The sequence below is a fragment of the Loxodonta africana genome, chromosome 9 (genome assembly GCF_030014295.1).
Source record: "Loxodonta africana isolate mLoxAfr1 chromosome 9, mLoxAfr1.hap2, whole genome shotgun sequence".
NCBI classification, from domain to species: domain Eukaryota; kingdom Metazoa; phylum Chordata; class Mammalia; order Proboscidea; family Elephantidae; genus Loxodonta; species Loxodonta africana.
The window spans coordinates 55,159,825-55,174,375 of NC_087350.1; the positions used below are offsets into that span (position 1 = coordinate 55,159,825).

The window sequence follows — 14,551 nt, forward strand, 5'->3', positions numbered from 1 at the left end:
TCTCCAAGATTAGTGGAGAGCAGCCATGAGTATTATACTAACGAATGTCCATCCATGTGAAAATACACATCCGGGGTGGTGGAAAAATCATCCCCCACCAACTGTAAGATACAGACATCATGATTCTAATAGCATGTGGTCACCTGCAGAAATCTAAGAGGCTATACTGATCCCTTTCTTCTTTGTTTCAGATATATTGAGCATTACTTAGAGGAGTTCATAACATCTGCTGATAAGTACTTCATGGTTGGCCACAAAGTCATTTTTTACATCATGGTGGATGATGTCTCCAGGATGCCTTTGGTAGAGCTGGGTCCTCTTCGTTCATTTAAAGTGTTTGCCATCAAGCCCGAGAAGAGATGGCAGGACATCAGCATGATGCGCATGAAGAGCATCGGGGAACACATCGTAGGCCACATCCAGCATGAAGTCGACTTCCTCTTCTGCATGGACGTGGACCAAGTCTTCCAGGACAACTTTGGGGTGGAGACCCTGGGCCAGTCAGTGGCTCAGCTACAGGCCTGGTGGTACAAGGCAAATCCTGATGAGTTTACCTATGAGAGGCGTAAGGCATCAGCAGCATACATTCCATTTGGCCAGGGGGATTTTTATTACCATGCGGCCATTTTTGGAGGAACACCCATTCAGGTTCTAAACATCACTCAGGAGTGCTTCAAGGGAATCCTCCAGGACAAGAAAAATAACATAGAAGCAGAATGGCATGATGAAAGCCACCTAAACAAGTATTTCCTTCTCAACAAACCAACTAAAGTCTTATCACCAGAATACTGCTGGGATTATCATATAGGCTTGCCTTCAGATATTAAAACTGTCAAAATTTCTTGGCAGACAAAAGAGTATAATGTGGTTCGGAATAATGTTTGACTTCTAATTGTGCCATTAGGTTCTAAATTTGACGGAGTATTTTTCTGGCTACTTTCTCAGAAACATAACACTTAATGTTAAAAATACTAACAGAATACCAACACAGCAAAGGTATACTATTTCTCCTTGTAACTTTGAACCTTGTAATATGGCAGAATGAATCTATGGTAATCAGGTGTAAATTCTCAATGATTTCTTATCCTGGGTTTGGGGGAAATACTATCAGCTGAATCAAAAAGAATTTGTTACAAGTAAAAAAAATAGCCAGAATCACTCTACATGTGCCAGACAAAGTATAGGAGGAAAAGGTGCTAAGGAATGTGGTTGGAAACAAGATCCAATTGGGGACAGGGTGTGTCCCCTTTACTTCAATGTCTTCCTTTCCTTGATGAGTCTTAAGCAACACAGAATTGCTTTGCAGTAGGAGAACTCTTAATAAGGACTAAGAGGACAACCTGACTTGACAATCCTCGAAAGGTTTCAATAGCAGATTATGTTAGGCCTTTTGTAGTCTTATGTCCTTCTCTCATCAGGATATTGTTTGGCTTTGGTGCAAAAGATTGGTAGAGATTCTCAATGGATATCATGGTAAATGTTAACAGTCACATAGAATCTGGATGATCCTGCGGGTGCTCAGCACGAAGTGAAAACAAAGTCTCAAAGTCAGTGAGCATTCCATTAAATAGCAAAGAATGCGTGGAAAGAGAGGGGGGCTGATCACTGCAGGTAGTGCCACCTTAGAGGGGCACAGTGCATAGGGTTGGCACTTAAACACATTGTGGATCCAGACGATGAATGGGAGGCAGTGAGGGTGATCTCCAGCCTCCTTGACCCAACGACTACTCAAGTAGCAGGGACTTGAATGGAAGTTGCTCCTTGTCTTGCCCAAGTCACATTCAGTCTGCCAAACTCTGCAGCTTGTGTCTTCAAATCCTTGACAAGAAGTAGATAGTGTCAGAGAAGGCAAAGGCCTACAGTGGATAACAGCAAGTTATGGCTCCTGAACCTGGGCTTCATCAGAGACCAGTCGGTCATCAGCAAGGCCCGCCAGCTGCTCTAACCCTCACCTTGGGGGCTGACATCAAGTAGCAGGCCTGGAGGAAAAGCCCTCCCATCCACAGCAACAACAAAAAACCCACTGCCGACGAGTCATTCCGACTCATAGCAACAGAGTAGAACTGTCCTCCTGGGGTTTCCAAGGCTGTAAATCCTTATCGAAGCAGACTGCCATATCTTTCTCCCACAGAACTGCTGGTGGATTCGAACCACTGACCTTTTGGTTTGCAGCTGATTGCTTTAACCACTGCGCCACCAGGGCGCCTTCCCATCAAATAATCGCTCTTTTTCCCCTACCCCATTTGCACTAACAAAATTTAACAACCAGGTGAGTTTAAAGTCAAAGTTAATTGATTTTATAACAAAAAAGCATGAGGGGATGGCAATAGAAGACCCAGCCCATTCATGCCTGAACGGCCTAACACTCACCTCCCCTCTCTACACTGTAAATCTCAGATATTACTTAAAATTAAGCAATTGAAGGTAAAGGAAGTTAGGGCACAATATTTACATAAGCACATATATTTTTTTTTAAGTTTTGCTTGAGTTTAATATTTGTTTTAATTTTAAAGGGTCATTGCACTGGCTTGAGGTATAGACAATGGGCTTCTTTGATAAAGTGAAAACCATATTTTCCTCTATTGTTTCACTGCTACCTCCTACTCCTCAATTCTTACCAAAAATCTCACAACCCAACAAAACAAAACACACCAAAATCCTGAAGGCAAAAGCTTTAAAGAAAGAAAAAGGAGACCACACCTCAGTTAGGAATCTTGCTTCTCTATAACTCAAGTTGCCTTGGGTCCAGCCTGGAGTAGGAAGAGTTAATGGTTTAAATCCTGCACCAAAGAAATTATCTATCCTGTTGAGGGAATTTTTTTTTTTTTTTTTTTTAATTTGACAAATGGACAAATTCAAGAGCTCATTAATGGCTAATCTTAAATGTTTTTAAAAATAAATTTTCTTATTTACATTTGAATAAATTATTTTCTCAGTATATTCTGGTGATGGATTGTGCATTTTCTCCCAAAGATGTTGGGAATTGTCAGTTATAGAGTTTTAGATCCTCAGTGTGCCTTTGACCCTCTGAAAATGTGTCCACTATTAGAAAGATAGAACATGTTAGACATTCTAAAACCTTGAAAACAATGCTTATATAGCGCTTTACCAAGTGAAATATTGAAATATTAGCTGCTCATGGAGGAACTAGTAGGAAAAGGCTTGAAGTGTGGGTGGAACACCAGGGCGGAGGAAGAAAACAATTCCATAACCATTCGTTGTTAGTTGTCATCGAGTTGGCTCCAACTCATGGTGACCATATGTATAACATAACCAAATGTTGCCTGATCTTGCACCACCTCCACCATCGTTGATATGCTTGAGTCCATTGTTGAGGCTATTATGTAGTGCCTTCCAACATAGGGGGCTCATGCTCCAGCACTATATCGGACAGTTTTTGTTTGTGATCCATAAGGTTTTCATTGGCTAATTTTTGGAAGTACATCTTCCTAGTCTGTTTTAATCTGGAAGCTCCCCTTAAACCTGTCCACCATGGGTAACCCTACTTGTTTTTGAAATACCAGTGGCGTAGCTTCCAGCGTCACACCAACACACAAGCCACCACAGTACTGACAGATGGGAATCAATGGTCCTTCAAGCCAAACTAGCTACCTAAGGATAACCATGTTTTTGTTCTTGTTTGTTAGGTGCTGTCAAGTCGATTTTGACTTATACTGACCCGATGTGACACAGGTAGAACTGCCCCATAGGATTTTCTAGGCTGCAATCTTTATGGGAGCCAATTGCTCAGTCTTTTTTCCACAGAGTCGCTGGGTGGGTTCAGACCAACAACCTTTAGGTTAGCAGCCAAGCACTTAACTATGGTGCCACCAGGGCTCCTCAGGATAAACCATATCTGGAGGTAATTAGTCCTGACCTCTGAGAATATCTGCCCAACAGAACCCTGGAAAATAATGGATTTCTGGCCAGTCTGGGCAGGTGGGGCCTCAGAGTATTTGTATTATAAAAATGAAACGGTGCCCAGGCTGATGAGTGACACATACTTGACGTACAACAGGGCATGACTCCCTCACAGGAAAGAATTATTCCAATTTTACAGATGAGGAAAGTGAGATTCAGAAAGGCTAAGCTGAGGCTCAAACCAGAGAAGCTGATAAGGATAAATGTGTTGACATGGTCCATCCTGGGAATCACGTTTCATATCAAGGTTATTTTCCAGGAAAATGCAATTTACAGGAGAATCTTATAAAGAGGACTTTTTGTCATAAGAACATTTTTGAACCTCAGTGTGTTCCCAGGCTTCTCACACTTTTTATCCATTAAACCTGGCCCAAATACATTAAATAAGCTAAAATGCATTATATAAAAAATATAAGACTGTGTTATTATTCTTATCTTTAAATTGTACATGCAGGGCTGTTTTTAGCACCGTGGGTACACAACTGTAGCACCGAGGCAGTGGCCATAACCACACAACCTTGAATGGCTTGAGTTGGGCAGAGGGGATGGGTGGAAGGACAACCATATCTCCTCCTTCTATTCCATGTCTAATCTGGGAGCCACATGCAACTAGAAGGGCAGAAGGTGTTTAAGGCAGTTTTTTAAGGCAGGATATAGGTCTAAACCCATCATACAGCCAAGCTAGAGAAGCAGGAAAATGAAATCTGAGCAGGTACAAGGTGCAGGTAAGTACAAAGAGTGGAAGAAGGAAGGTTGTCTGGGGAGGTGGATATAGCTGTAGAAGTGCTGACTCTGAACTGAGCTTTGAAAAGAGAGAAGGGGATCATTGAGAGAAGAGCTGAGATGGAATTAGGTTTTAGAGAGAGGCACAGAAAACTGTGGCAAGACTTATGGAAACTCCCCAAAATGGTGCTAAGGCTTTGGGACTGGTGAAATCACCTGGCAGATCCTGTGTGAAAAACAAAGCCCCATGTCAGGTCTTTGGCTTGTAGACAACTCTCCCACCCCCACCCATTCACCCAGCATTTGTAGCTCTCTTTCTCCCATCCCAGCAATCCATGGCCTCCTTTAGGGAATCTGTGATTTCCATGGAAATTGGTGTAAGTGGTCTAAGCCAACCAGCATGTCCTATCTCCCTGGTAACCATGATTGGTTCGGGGTGGACATGTGACCTAAACTAGTCCAATCAAAGTGAATCACAGTTCTTTTACTAGCAGGAGGAAGCATGGAACACTGGCACCTGCTAGCACACCTGGTGACCACAAGTGGTCAGCCTTAGGATAAAACTGATAATAGAAAAGGAAGAAAAGGGACACTGAAAGAAACCCAGTCCTTGATGGGAACCTTGAGCCACTGGATCCGGCCTTACCTAAAGCCTGAACTGCCTGTAGGCTTTTCAATTGTGTCAGCCAATAAAGTCCTGTTATTAAGCCAATTTAAATTGGGCTTCCTTTTATAACTGAAGATATCCATCCAGAATTGTTGGTTCCTCAAAGGCAGGACCATAGTCTGCCTTTGCATCAGCTCCAGCACATTATTAGTTTACCTATCTCAGGGTGCTGCTTAATAAATACTATGTTCAGTGAATGAATCATCATATTCATGCCCATCATGCCTCATGAGAAGTGCTTTTTCTAATTTAAATTAAAAAAATTTTTGTAAGCTCTGTTTGCTATTAAAGAGCAGATGATGTCATATCTGGCATCTGGAACTTTTCCTCCTCTTGTACCCAATACGGGAAATAGAAGCTGCAGGCTCAGGCTCTAACCTGGTGACATAAACAACAGTTTAGCACTGCTTTAAGGTCAGTCAGGAATAACATGTGATATATTTACTTCATCAGTGTAGGGCAGTGTTCTCAACTGGGGCAGATTTGCCTCCCAAGGGACATTTGGCAACCTGGAGACATTTTTGGTTGTCAAAACTTGGGGGACAGTACTACTGGAATTTGGTGGGTAGAGGCCAGGGATGCTGCTAAACATCCTACAATACACAGGACAGTCCCCCACAACAAAGAATAATCTGGCTCAAACTGTCAGTAATGTCCAAGTTGAGAAACCCAGGTGTGAAGCTTCCTTGGACTTCATTAAAAAAGAAATATCGAGGAGCCAGTATGCATAATACTGTCCCATCTATAACCTAGAAACAATTCCCCGATAGTAGTCAAGAGCCTCTTCTAACTCACCTGGTAACCCGCTGCCACTGAGTTGGAATCTACTCATGGTGACCCCATGTGTGTTAGAGTAGAACTGTGCTCCATAGAATTTCCAAAGGCTGAGTTTTCTTAAGTAGGTCACTAGACCTTTCTTCCAAAGTACCTCTGGGTTGACTCAAACCTCCAATCTTTCAGCTAGTGGCTGAGAACATTAACTATTTTCACCATCCAACTCACGTGATAGTCCTCCATTAACATTCATAGCTAAGACAAAAGTAGCTTTCTATACTGGACACCAGAGGGCAGGGATTTCCAGTGATAATCCTGTTATCCCAAGCAACTTCAGTGACAAAAACATTCTTTTCTGGAGTTGGTGAAGACTGCACATTTGCAGAAATAGGTATGAATTATATATATATATATATATGGCTATAAATACCTAAAGGATGTGGCTGTGAATTATCAGCCAAAGTTAGAACGCACTTTTAGTGGACTGGCTGTAACTGTTCAGAATAAGAGGTGGTTATGCTAGATAGTTGTTCTAGTTAAATATGCTTTGGCTGTAATAATGGAAACTCCTTTGAGCTGCCTAAACCCCAAAGGGAGTTTATTGGAAGGGTATTAGACAGTTCTACTTAATCAAGGGAGAGTTGACGACCAGGCAATGGTGTGCTGAAGCCAGCGCATACTGACTTGACAGGGCCGATTATTCACAACTCTTCCCAGTCCCCTACTCCATGACATCACTTTGGTAGCTTTAAATCATCTATGATAAGAGTATTTACACCATGGAAATTGGCAAACACTAGAAACCAGGGCTTTTCCTTTTCTTCCCTTCTTTTTTTTGAGAGTCATTTGTTAAACATTTACCAGCACATCACTGCAGCCAGGCCACAAGCAAGAGCGAAAGAAGCTCAGGGGCCTTGGCAGCTCAAAATTGTGAACTCCTCCCAGCTCCAACCATCTCCAGCTTGGGTTTCTTCCTTCAAAACTCTAAACTCCTGGAAAAGAAAACTGAAATAGACATCATCCACTCCTGCTCCCAGCAGCTGTGCCCTGAAGTAGGCTTACTGGCAGGTGGATCACACTACAGGGCAGTTCTCAGAGACCATATTGTTGTGAGCTCAGTGGATGCCTCTAAAAATCTGTCTCTTTCTCTCTTCCTGGATGTTTGCCCTTGGAGCCCAAACACCATGCGGTGAGGAAGTCCTAATTAGACCTCTAGAGGATCTGAATCGCCAACTGACACCCACCATCAACTGCTAGACATATGAACGATAATTCAGATGATTCTAGCTTCCAGCCTTTAAGTCTTCCAGTTGAGACTCCAGCTATCATGGAGGTGAAAACAGCAGTCCCCCCTGTGCCTTGGCCAAGTACCTAACTCACAGAATCCATTAGCATAATATATGGTTGTTTTGTGCCATTAACTTTTGGGGTATTATGTTATGCAGCCATAGTAACTGGAGCAGTATTTGATATCAGAAGAGGGGTGCTAACATAACAAACACATAAAACATGGTGGAAATGGTTTTGGGACCAGGTGTCAGATAGCAGGTCAAAGGGCCTTTAAGAGACTGTTAACAGAAGCCTGATGATTCTTCAAGAGGTTGTTGACGAGAGGTTAAAGGAAAGTGAGAAAATTTCATTGGAAGCTGGAGAAAAAGAAGCCCTTGTTATTTTGTGGCAGAATGTTGCCTGAAGTAATGTGGAAAATAGATATACAACTAATGAACTGGATGATTTAGCTAAGGAGACTTTCAAACATAGTGTTGAAGGTCCTATATGGCTTCTTCTTACTATTTATAGTAAAATGTGAAAGGAGATAGATAAAGGAAAAACTGTTAAATATAAAATAGCCAGGATTGAAGGTGAAATTCTTTCTCATTTTCAGCCTCTCAAAGAATCTCAGATTAAGAAAGGATTTCAGAGCAAAAATGAAACCTTAATGGGACTATAATCTCTCTTGTAAGACCTCAGAAATATCTAAGATTATGCCACAGAAAGCTATTTGATCAGACCTGCTTTACAAGAACTGCTAAAGGAAGTTCTATAGGATAAAGTGATATAATTAAAGATGGAAATTTAGATTTACAGAAAAGATGGAAAAGCACTGCAAATAGTTATTGTATGGGTAAATATTAAAGTTTATTTTTCTTTCTTTTCTTAAAAATTTAAAACATTAATGGATATTAAAGCAAAAATTAAAAATATGTTGTGGGTGTTACAAAATATGTAGAAGAAAATATATTAATTCAAGTTGGTACGTGATGAGGATGCATATTGTAATGCCAAGAGCAATTAGCAAAAAACAAAACAAACAAAAAAGAGGTATAGCTAAAAAAAAAAAAAAAAAAAAGGAGATACAATGGACTACTAAAAAGTAATCCAAAATAAGATAGCAAAGGAAAACAAAGAAACAAAAATGAATAGAAAACAAAACTCAACAAAATCAGTAATTACATTAAATGTAAATTGACTAAAAACTCCAATTAAAAGGTGGAGATTGACAGGCTATATAAAAAAGCAAGACCCAACTATAGGCTGTTTATAAGATATGCACTTTAAATATATATAAAGACACAGGTAAGTTCCAATGTGTTGTGATTCATCCATGTTGTGTGTACCTCACACCATACAAAAATTTAATTTGAAATGAACCATAGCGCTAAACATAAAAGCTAAAGCTAAAGAGCTTTTAGAGGAAAACAGGAGAATATCTATGTGACTTGGGGGTAAATAAATGTCTCTTAAACAGGGGACAGAAAGCTTCACAGATATTGCATTTTTTTTTTTTTTTTTGACAAATTCAAGGTTTGAGGCAACCCTGTGTTGAACAAGTCTATCAGTGCCATTTTTCTAACAGCATGTACTCACTTTGTGTCTTTGTGTCACATTTTGGTAATTTTTGTAATATTTCAGACTTTTTCATTATTGTTATACGTATTATGATGATCTGTGATCAGTGATCTTTGATGTTACTACTGTGATTGTTTTGGGGCACCACAAACTGCACCCATATAAGATGGCAAGCTTAACCAATAAATGTTGTGTGTGTTCTGACTGCTCCAGCAATCGGCCGTTCCCCCAGTATCTCTCCCTCTCTTTGGGCCTCCCTATTCCCTGAGACGTGAAAATATTGAAATCAGACCAATTAATAACCCTACAATGGCCTCTAAGTGTTCAAGTGAAACGAAGAGTCACAAGTTTCTCACTTTAAATCAAAAGCTAGAAATGATTAAGCTTAGTGAGGAAGGCGTATCAAAAGCTGAGATAGGCTGAAAGCTAGGCCTCTTGTACCAGTTAGCCAAGTTATGAATGTAAAGGAAAAGTTCTTGAAGGAAATTAAAAGTGCTGTTCCAGTGAGCACCCAAATGATAAGAAAGTGAAATAGCCTATTGCTGATATGGACCTCCTGTTCAGAAAAAAGATTCCTTTCAAAATATTACTGCTCATTGACAGAGCACCTGGTCACTTAAGGGCTCTGATGGAGATGTACAAGGAGATTAATGCTGTTTTTATGCCTGCTAACACAACATCCATTCTACAGCCCATGGATCAAGAAGTAATTTCGCCTTTCAAGTCTCATTATTTAAGAAATGCATTTTGTAAGGCTAGAGCTGCCATAGACAGTGATTTCTCTGATGGATCTGGGCAAAGTAAATAGAAAACCTTCTGAAAAGAGTTCACCATTCTAGATGCTATTAAGAACATTCGTGATTTATGTCAAAATATCAACATTAAAAGGAGTTTTCAAGAAGTTGATTCCAACCCTCACAGATGACTTTGAGGAGTTCAAGACTTCAGTGGAGGAAGTAACTGCAGATGTGGTGGAACTAGGAAGAGAACTAGAATTAAAAGTGGAGCCTGAAGATGTAACTGAATTGCTGCGATCTCATGATAAAATTTTAATGGACGAGGAGTTGCTTTTTATGGATAAGCAAAGAAAGCGGTTTCTTGAGGTGGAATTTACTCTTGGTGAAGACACTGTGAATATTGTTGAAATAACAACAAATGATTTAGACTATTATATAAACTTACTTGATAAAGCAGCAGCAGGTTTGAAAAGACTGACTCCTGTAATGGATTGAATTGTGTCCCCCAAATATGTGTCAACTTGGTTAGTCTATGTGTGGTTGTCCTCCTTTTTGTGATTTTCCTATTTGTTATAAATCATAATCTCTGCCTGTAGTTAAAAGGATTAGGGTGGGATGTAACACTCTTGCTCAGGTCACCGCCCTGATCCAGTGTAAAGGAAGTCTCCCTGGGGTGTGGCCTGCACCACCTTTTCTCTCTCAAGAGATAAAAAAGAACGGGGAAGCGAGCAGAGGGGGGACCTCATACCACCAAGAAAGCAGTGCCAAGAGCAGAGCGTGTCCTTTGGGCCTGAGGTTCCTGCACTGAGATGCTCCCAGACCAAGGGAAGACTGATGACAAGGACCTTCCTCCAGAGCCGACAGAGAGAGAAAGGCTTCCCCTGGAGTCGGTGCCCTGAATTCGGACTTCTAGCCTACTCAACTATGAGAGGATAAATTTTTATTTGTTAAAGCCATCCACTTGTGGGATTTCCATTATAGCAGCACTAGATGACTAAGACAACTCCAATTTTGAAAGAAGTTCTTCTGTGTGTAAAATGCTATCAAACAGCATCACATGCTACGGAGAAATCTTTCATGAAAAGAGTCAGTTGATGCAGCAAACTTCATTGTTGTCTTATTTTAAGAAATTTGCCACAGCCGCTCCAACCTTCAGCAACCACCATCCTGATCAGTCAGCAGCCATCAGTATAGAGGCACACCCTCCCAAAACAGAAAAATTACGACTCACTGAAGGCTCAGATGATGGTAAACATTTTTTAGCACTGAAGTATTTTTTAATTAAGGTATGTATATTGTTTTTTTTGGAAACGCTGGTGGCATAGTGATTAAGTGCTATGGCTACTAACCAAAAGATCGGCAGTTTGAATCCACCAGGCACTCCTTGGAAACTCTATGGGGCAGTTCTACTCTGTCCTATAGGATCACTATGAGTCAGAATCGACTCTACGGCAACGGGTTTGCTTTTTTGGTTTTATATTGTTTTTTAGACATAATACTATTGCACAACTAATAAACTACAGTATAGTGTAAGCATAACTGTTATATGCACTGTTGCTGTTGTTGTTAGGTGCTGTTGAGTCGGTTCTGACTCATAGCAATCCTATGCACAACAGAACGAAGCACTGCCCAGTCCTGCACCACCCTTACAATCGTTGTTATGCTTGAGCTCATTGTTGCATCCACTGTGTCAATCCACCTCATTGAGGGTCTTCCTCTTTTCCGCTGACCCTGCACTCTGCCAAGCATGATGTCCTTCTCCAGTGACTGATCCCTCCTGAAAACTTGTCCAAAGTATGTAACACACAGTCTCACCATCCTTGCCTCTAAGGAGCATTCTGGCCACACTTCTTCCAAGACAGATTTGTTCATTCTTTTGAAAGTCCATGGTATATTCAATATTCTTCCCCAACACCACAATTTAAAGGCGTCAATTCTTCTTTAGTCTTCCTTACTCATTGTCCAGCTTTCACATGCATATGATCTGATTGAAAATACCGTGGCTTGGGTCAGGCGCACCTTACTCTTCAGGGTGACATCTTTGCTCTTCAATGCTTTGAAGAGGTCCTTTGCAGCAGATTTACCCAATGCAATGCGTCTTTTGATTTCTTGACTGCTGCTTCCATGGCTGTTGATTGTGGATCCAAGTAAAATGAAATCCTTGACAACTTCAGTCTTTTCTCCATTTATCATGATGTTGCTTACTGGCCCAGTTGTGAGGATTTTTGTTTTCTTTATGTTGAGGTGCAGTCCATACTGAAGGCTGTGGACTTTGATCTTCACTGGTAAGTGCTTCAAGTCCTCTTCACTTCCTGCAAGCAATGTTGTGTTATCTGTATAACACAGGTTGTTAATGAGTCTTCCTCCAATCCTGATGCTCTGTTCTTCTTCTGAAAAGCATTAGCCAGTGAAAACCTTATGAATAGCAGTGGAGCATTGTCTGATATGGTGCTGGAAGATGAGCCCCCCAGGTTGGAAGGCACTCAAAAGATGACTGGGAAAGAGCTGCCTCCTCAAAGTAGAGTCGACCTTAATGATGTGGATGGAGTAAAGCTTTCGGGACCTTCATGTGCTGATGCGGCACAACTCAAAATGAGAAGAAACAGCTGCAAACATCCCTTAAAAATCAGAACCCGGAATGTACGAAGTATGAATCTAGGAAAATTGGAAATTGTCAAAAATGAAATGGAACACATAAACATCGATATCCTAGGCATTAGAGAGCTGAAATGGACTGGTATTGGTCATTTTGAATCAGACAATCATATAGTCTACTATGCTGGCCTTGACAACTCAAAGAGGAATGGTGTTGCATTCATCATCAAAAAGAACGTTTCAAGATCTGTCCTGAAGTACAATGCTGTCAGTGATAGGATGATACCCATATGGCTATAAGGAAGACCAGTTAATACGAATATTATTCAAATTTACGCACCAACCACTAGGGCCAAAGATGAAGAAATAGAAGATTTTTATCACCTGCTACAATCTGAAATTGATTGAACATGCAATCAACATGCATTGATAATTACTGGCGATTGGAATGCAAAAGTTGGAAATAAAGAAGAAGGATCAGTAGTTGGAAAATATGGCCTTGGTGATAGAAACAATGCTGGAGATTGAATGATAGAATTTTGCAAGACCAATGACTTCTTCATTACAAATATCTTCTTTCACCAACATAAACGGCGACTATACACGTGGACCTCGCCTGATGGAACACACAGAAATCAAATTGACTACATCTGTGGAAAGAGACGATGGAAAAGCTCAATATCATCAGTCAGAACAAGGAAAAGGGCCGACTGTGGAACAGACCATCAACTGCTCATATGCAAGATCAAGCTGAAACTGAAGAAAATCAGAGCAAGTCCATGAGGCCCAAAATATGACCTTGAATATATCCCACCTGAATGTAGAGACCATCTCGAGAATAGATTTGACGCATTGAACACTAGTGACCGAAGACCAGACGAGTTGTGGAATGACATCAAGGACATCATCCATGGAGAAAGCAAGAGGTCACTGAAAAGACAGGAAAGAAAGAAAAGACCAAGGTGGATGTCAGAAGAGACTCTGAAACTTGCTCTTGAGCATCGAGCAGCTAAAGCAAAAGGAAGAATTGATGAAGTAAAAGAACTGAACAGAAGATTTCAAAGGGCCTCTCGAGAAGACAAAGTAAAGTATTATAACGACATGTGCAAAGAGCTGGAAATGGAAGCTCAAAAGGGAAGAACACGTTTGGCGTTTCTCAAGCTGAAAGAACTGAAGAAAAAATTCACGCCTCAAGTTGCAATAGTGAAGGATTCTATGGAGAAAATATTAAACGACGCAGGAAGCATCAAAAGAAGATGGAAGGAATACAGAGTCAGTATACCAAAAAGAATTAGTTGATATTCAACCATTTCAAGAGGTGGCATATGATCAGGAACCGATGGTACTGAAAGAAGAAGTCCAAGCTGCTCTGAAGGCATTGGCGAAAAACAAGGCTCCAGGAATCGATGGAATATCAATTGAGATGTTTCAACAAACAGATGCAGCGCTGGAGGTGCTCACTCATCTATGCCAAGAAATATGGAAGACAGCTTCCTGGCCAACTGACTGGAAGCGATCCATATTTATGCCTATTCCCAAGAAAGGTGATCCAACCGAATGTGGAAATTATAGAACAATATCATTAATACACGCAAGCAAAATTCTGCTGAAGATCATTCAAAAATGGCTGCAGCAGTATATTGACAGGGAACTAACTGCCAGAAATTCAGGCCAGGTTCAGAAGAGGACATGGAACCAGGGATATCATTGCTGATGTCAGATGGATCCTGGCTGAAAGCAGAGAATACCAGAAGGATGTTTACCTGTGTTTTATTGACTATGCAAAGGCATTTGACTGTGTGGCTCATAACAAACTATGGATAACACTGCGAAGAATGAAAATTCCAGAACACTTAATTGTGCTCATAAGGAACCTTTACATAGATCAAGAGGCAGTTAATCGGACAGAACGAGGGGACACTGATTGGTTTAAAGTCAGGAAAGGTGTGCATCAGGGCTGTATTCTTCCACCATACTTTATATGCACTAGCCAAAAACCCACTGCCGTCAAGTCGATTCCGACTCATAGCGACCCTATAGGACAGAGTAGAACTGCCCCATAGAGTTTCCAAGGAGCACCTGGTGGATTTGAACTGCCAACCTCTTGGTTAGCAGCCGTAGCACTTAACCACTACGCCAGCAGAGTCTCCTTATATGCACTAAAAAAAAAAAAAAAAACAAACCTAGTGCCGTCAAGTCAATTCCGACTCATAGCGACCCTATACGACAGGGTAGAACTGCCCTATAGAGTTTCCAAGGAAACAAAAAAATTCGTGTGACTCAC

At 40.9% G+C, this 14,551-nt stretch overlaps 1 protein-coding gene across 4 annotated transcripts in view; it reads left to right on the forward strand.

The window, feature by feature from the left end:
- The window catches only part of GGTA1 (glycoprotein alpha-galactosyltransferase 1 (inactive)), a 96,796-nt gene extending 82,345 nt beyond the window's left edge, over nt 1-14,451 (forward strand). For all 4 annotated transcript variants that reach the window (XM_064291498.1, XM_064291496.1, XM_064291497.1 and 1 more), the window contains one exon: nt 192-14,451. In XM_064291498.1, the coding sequence (XP_064147568.1) occupies nt 192-885 (694 nt within the window). In that variant the 3' untranslated portion in view covers nt 886-14,451. The remainder of the gene's footprint in view (nt 1-191) is intronic.
- The last annotated feature ends 100 nt before the right edge of the window (nt 14,452-14,551 follow it).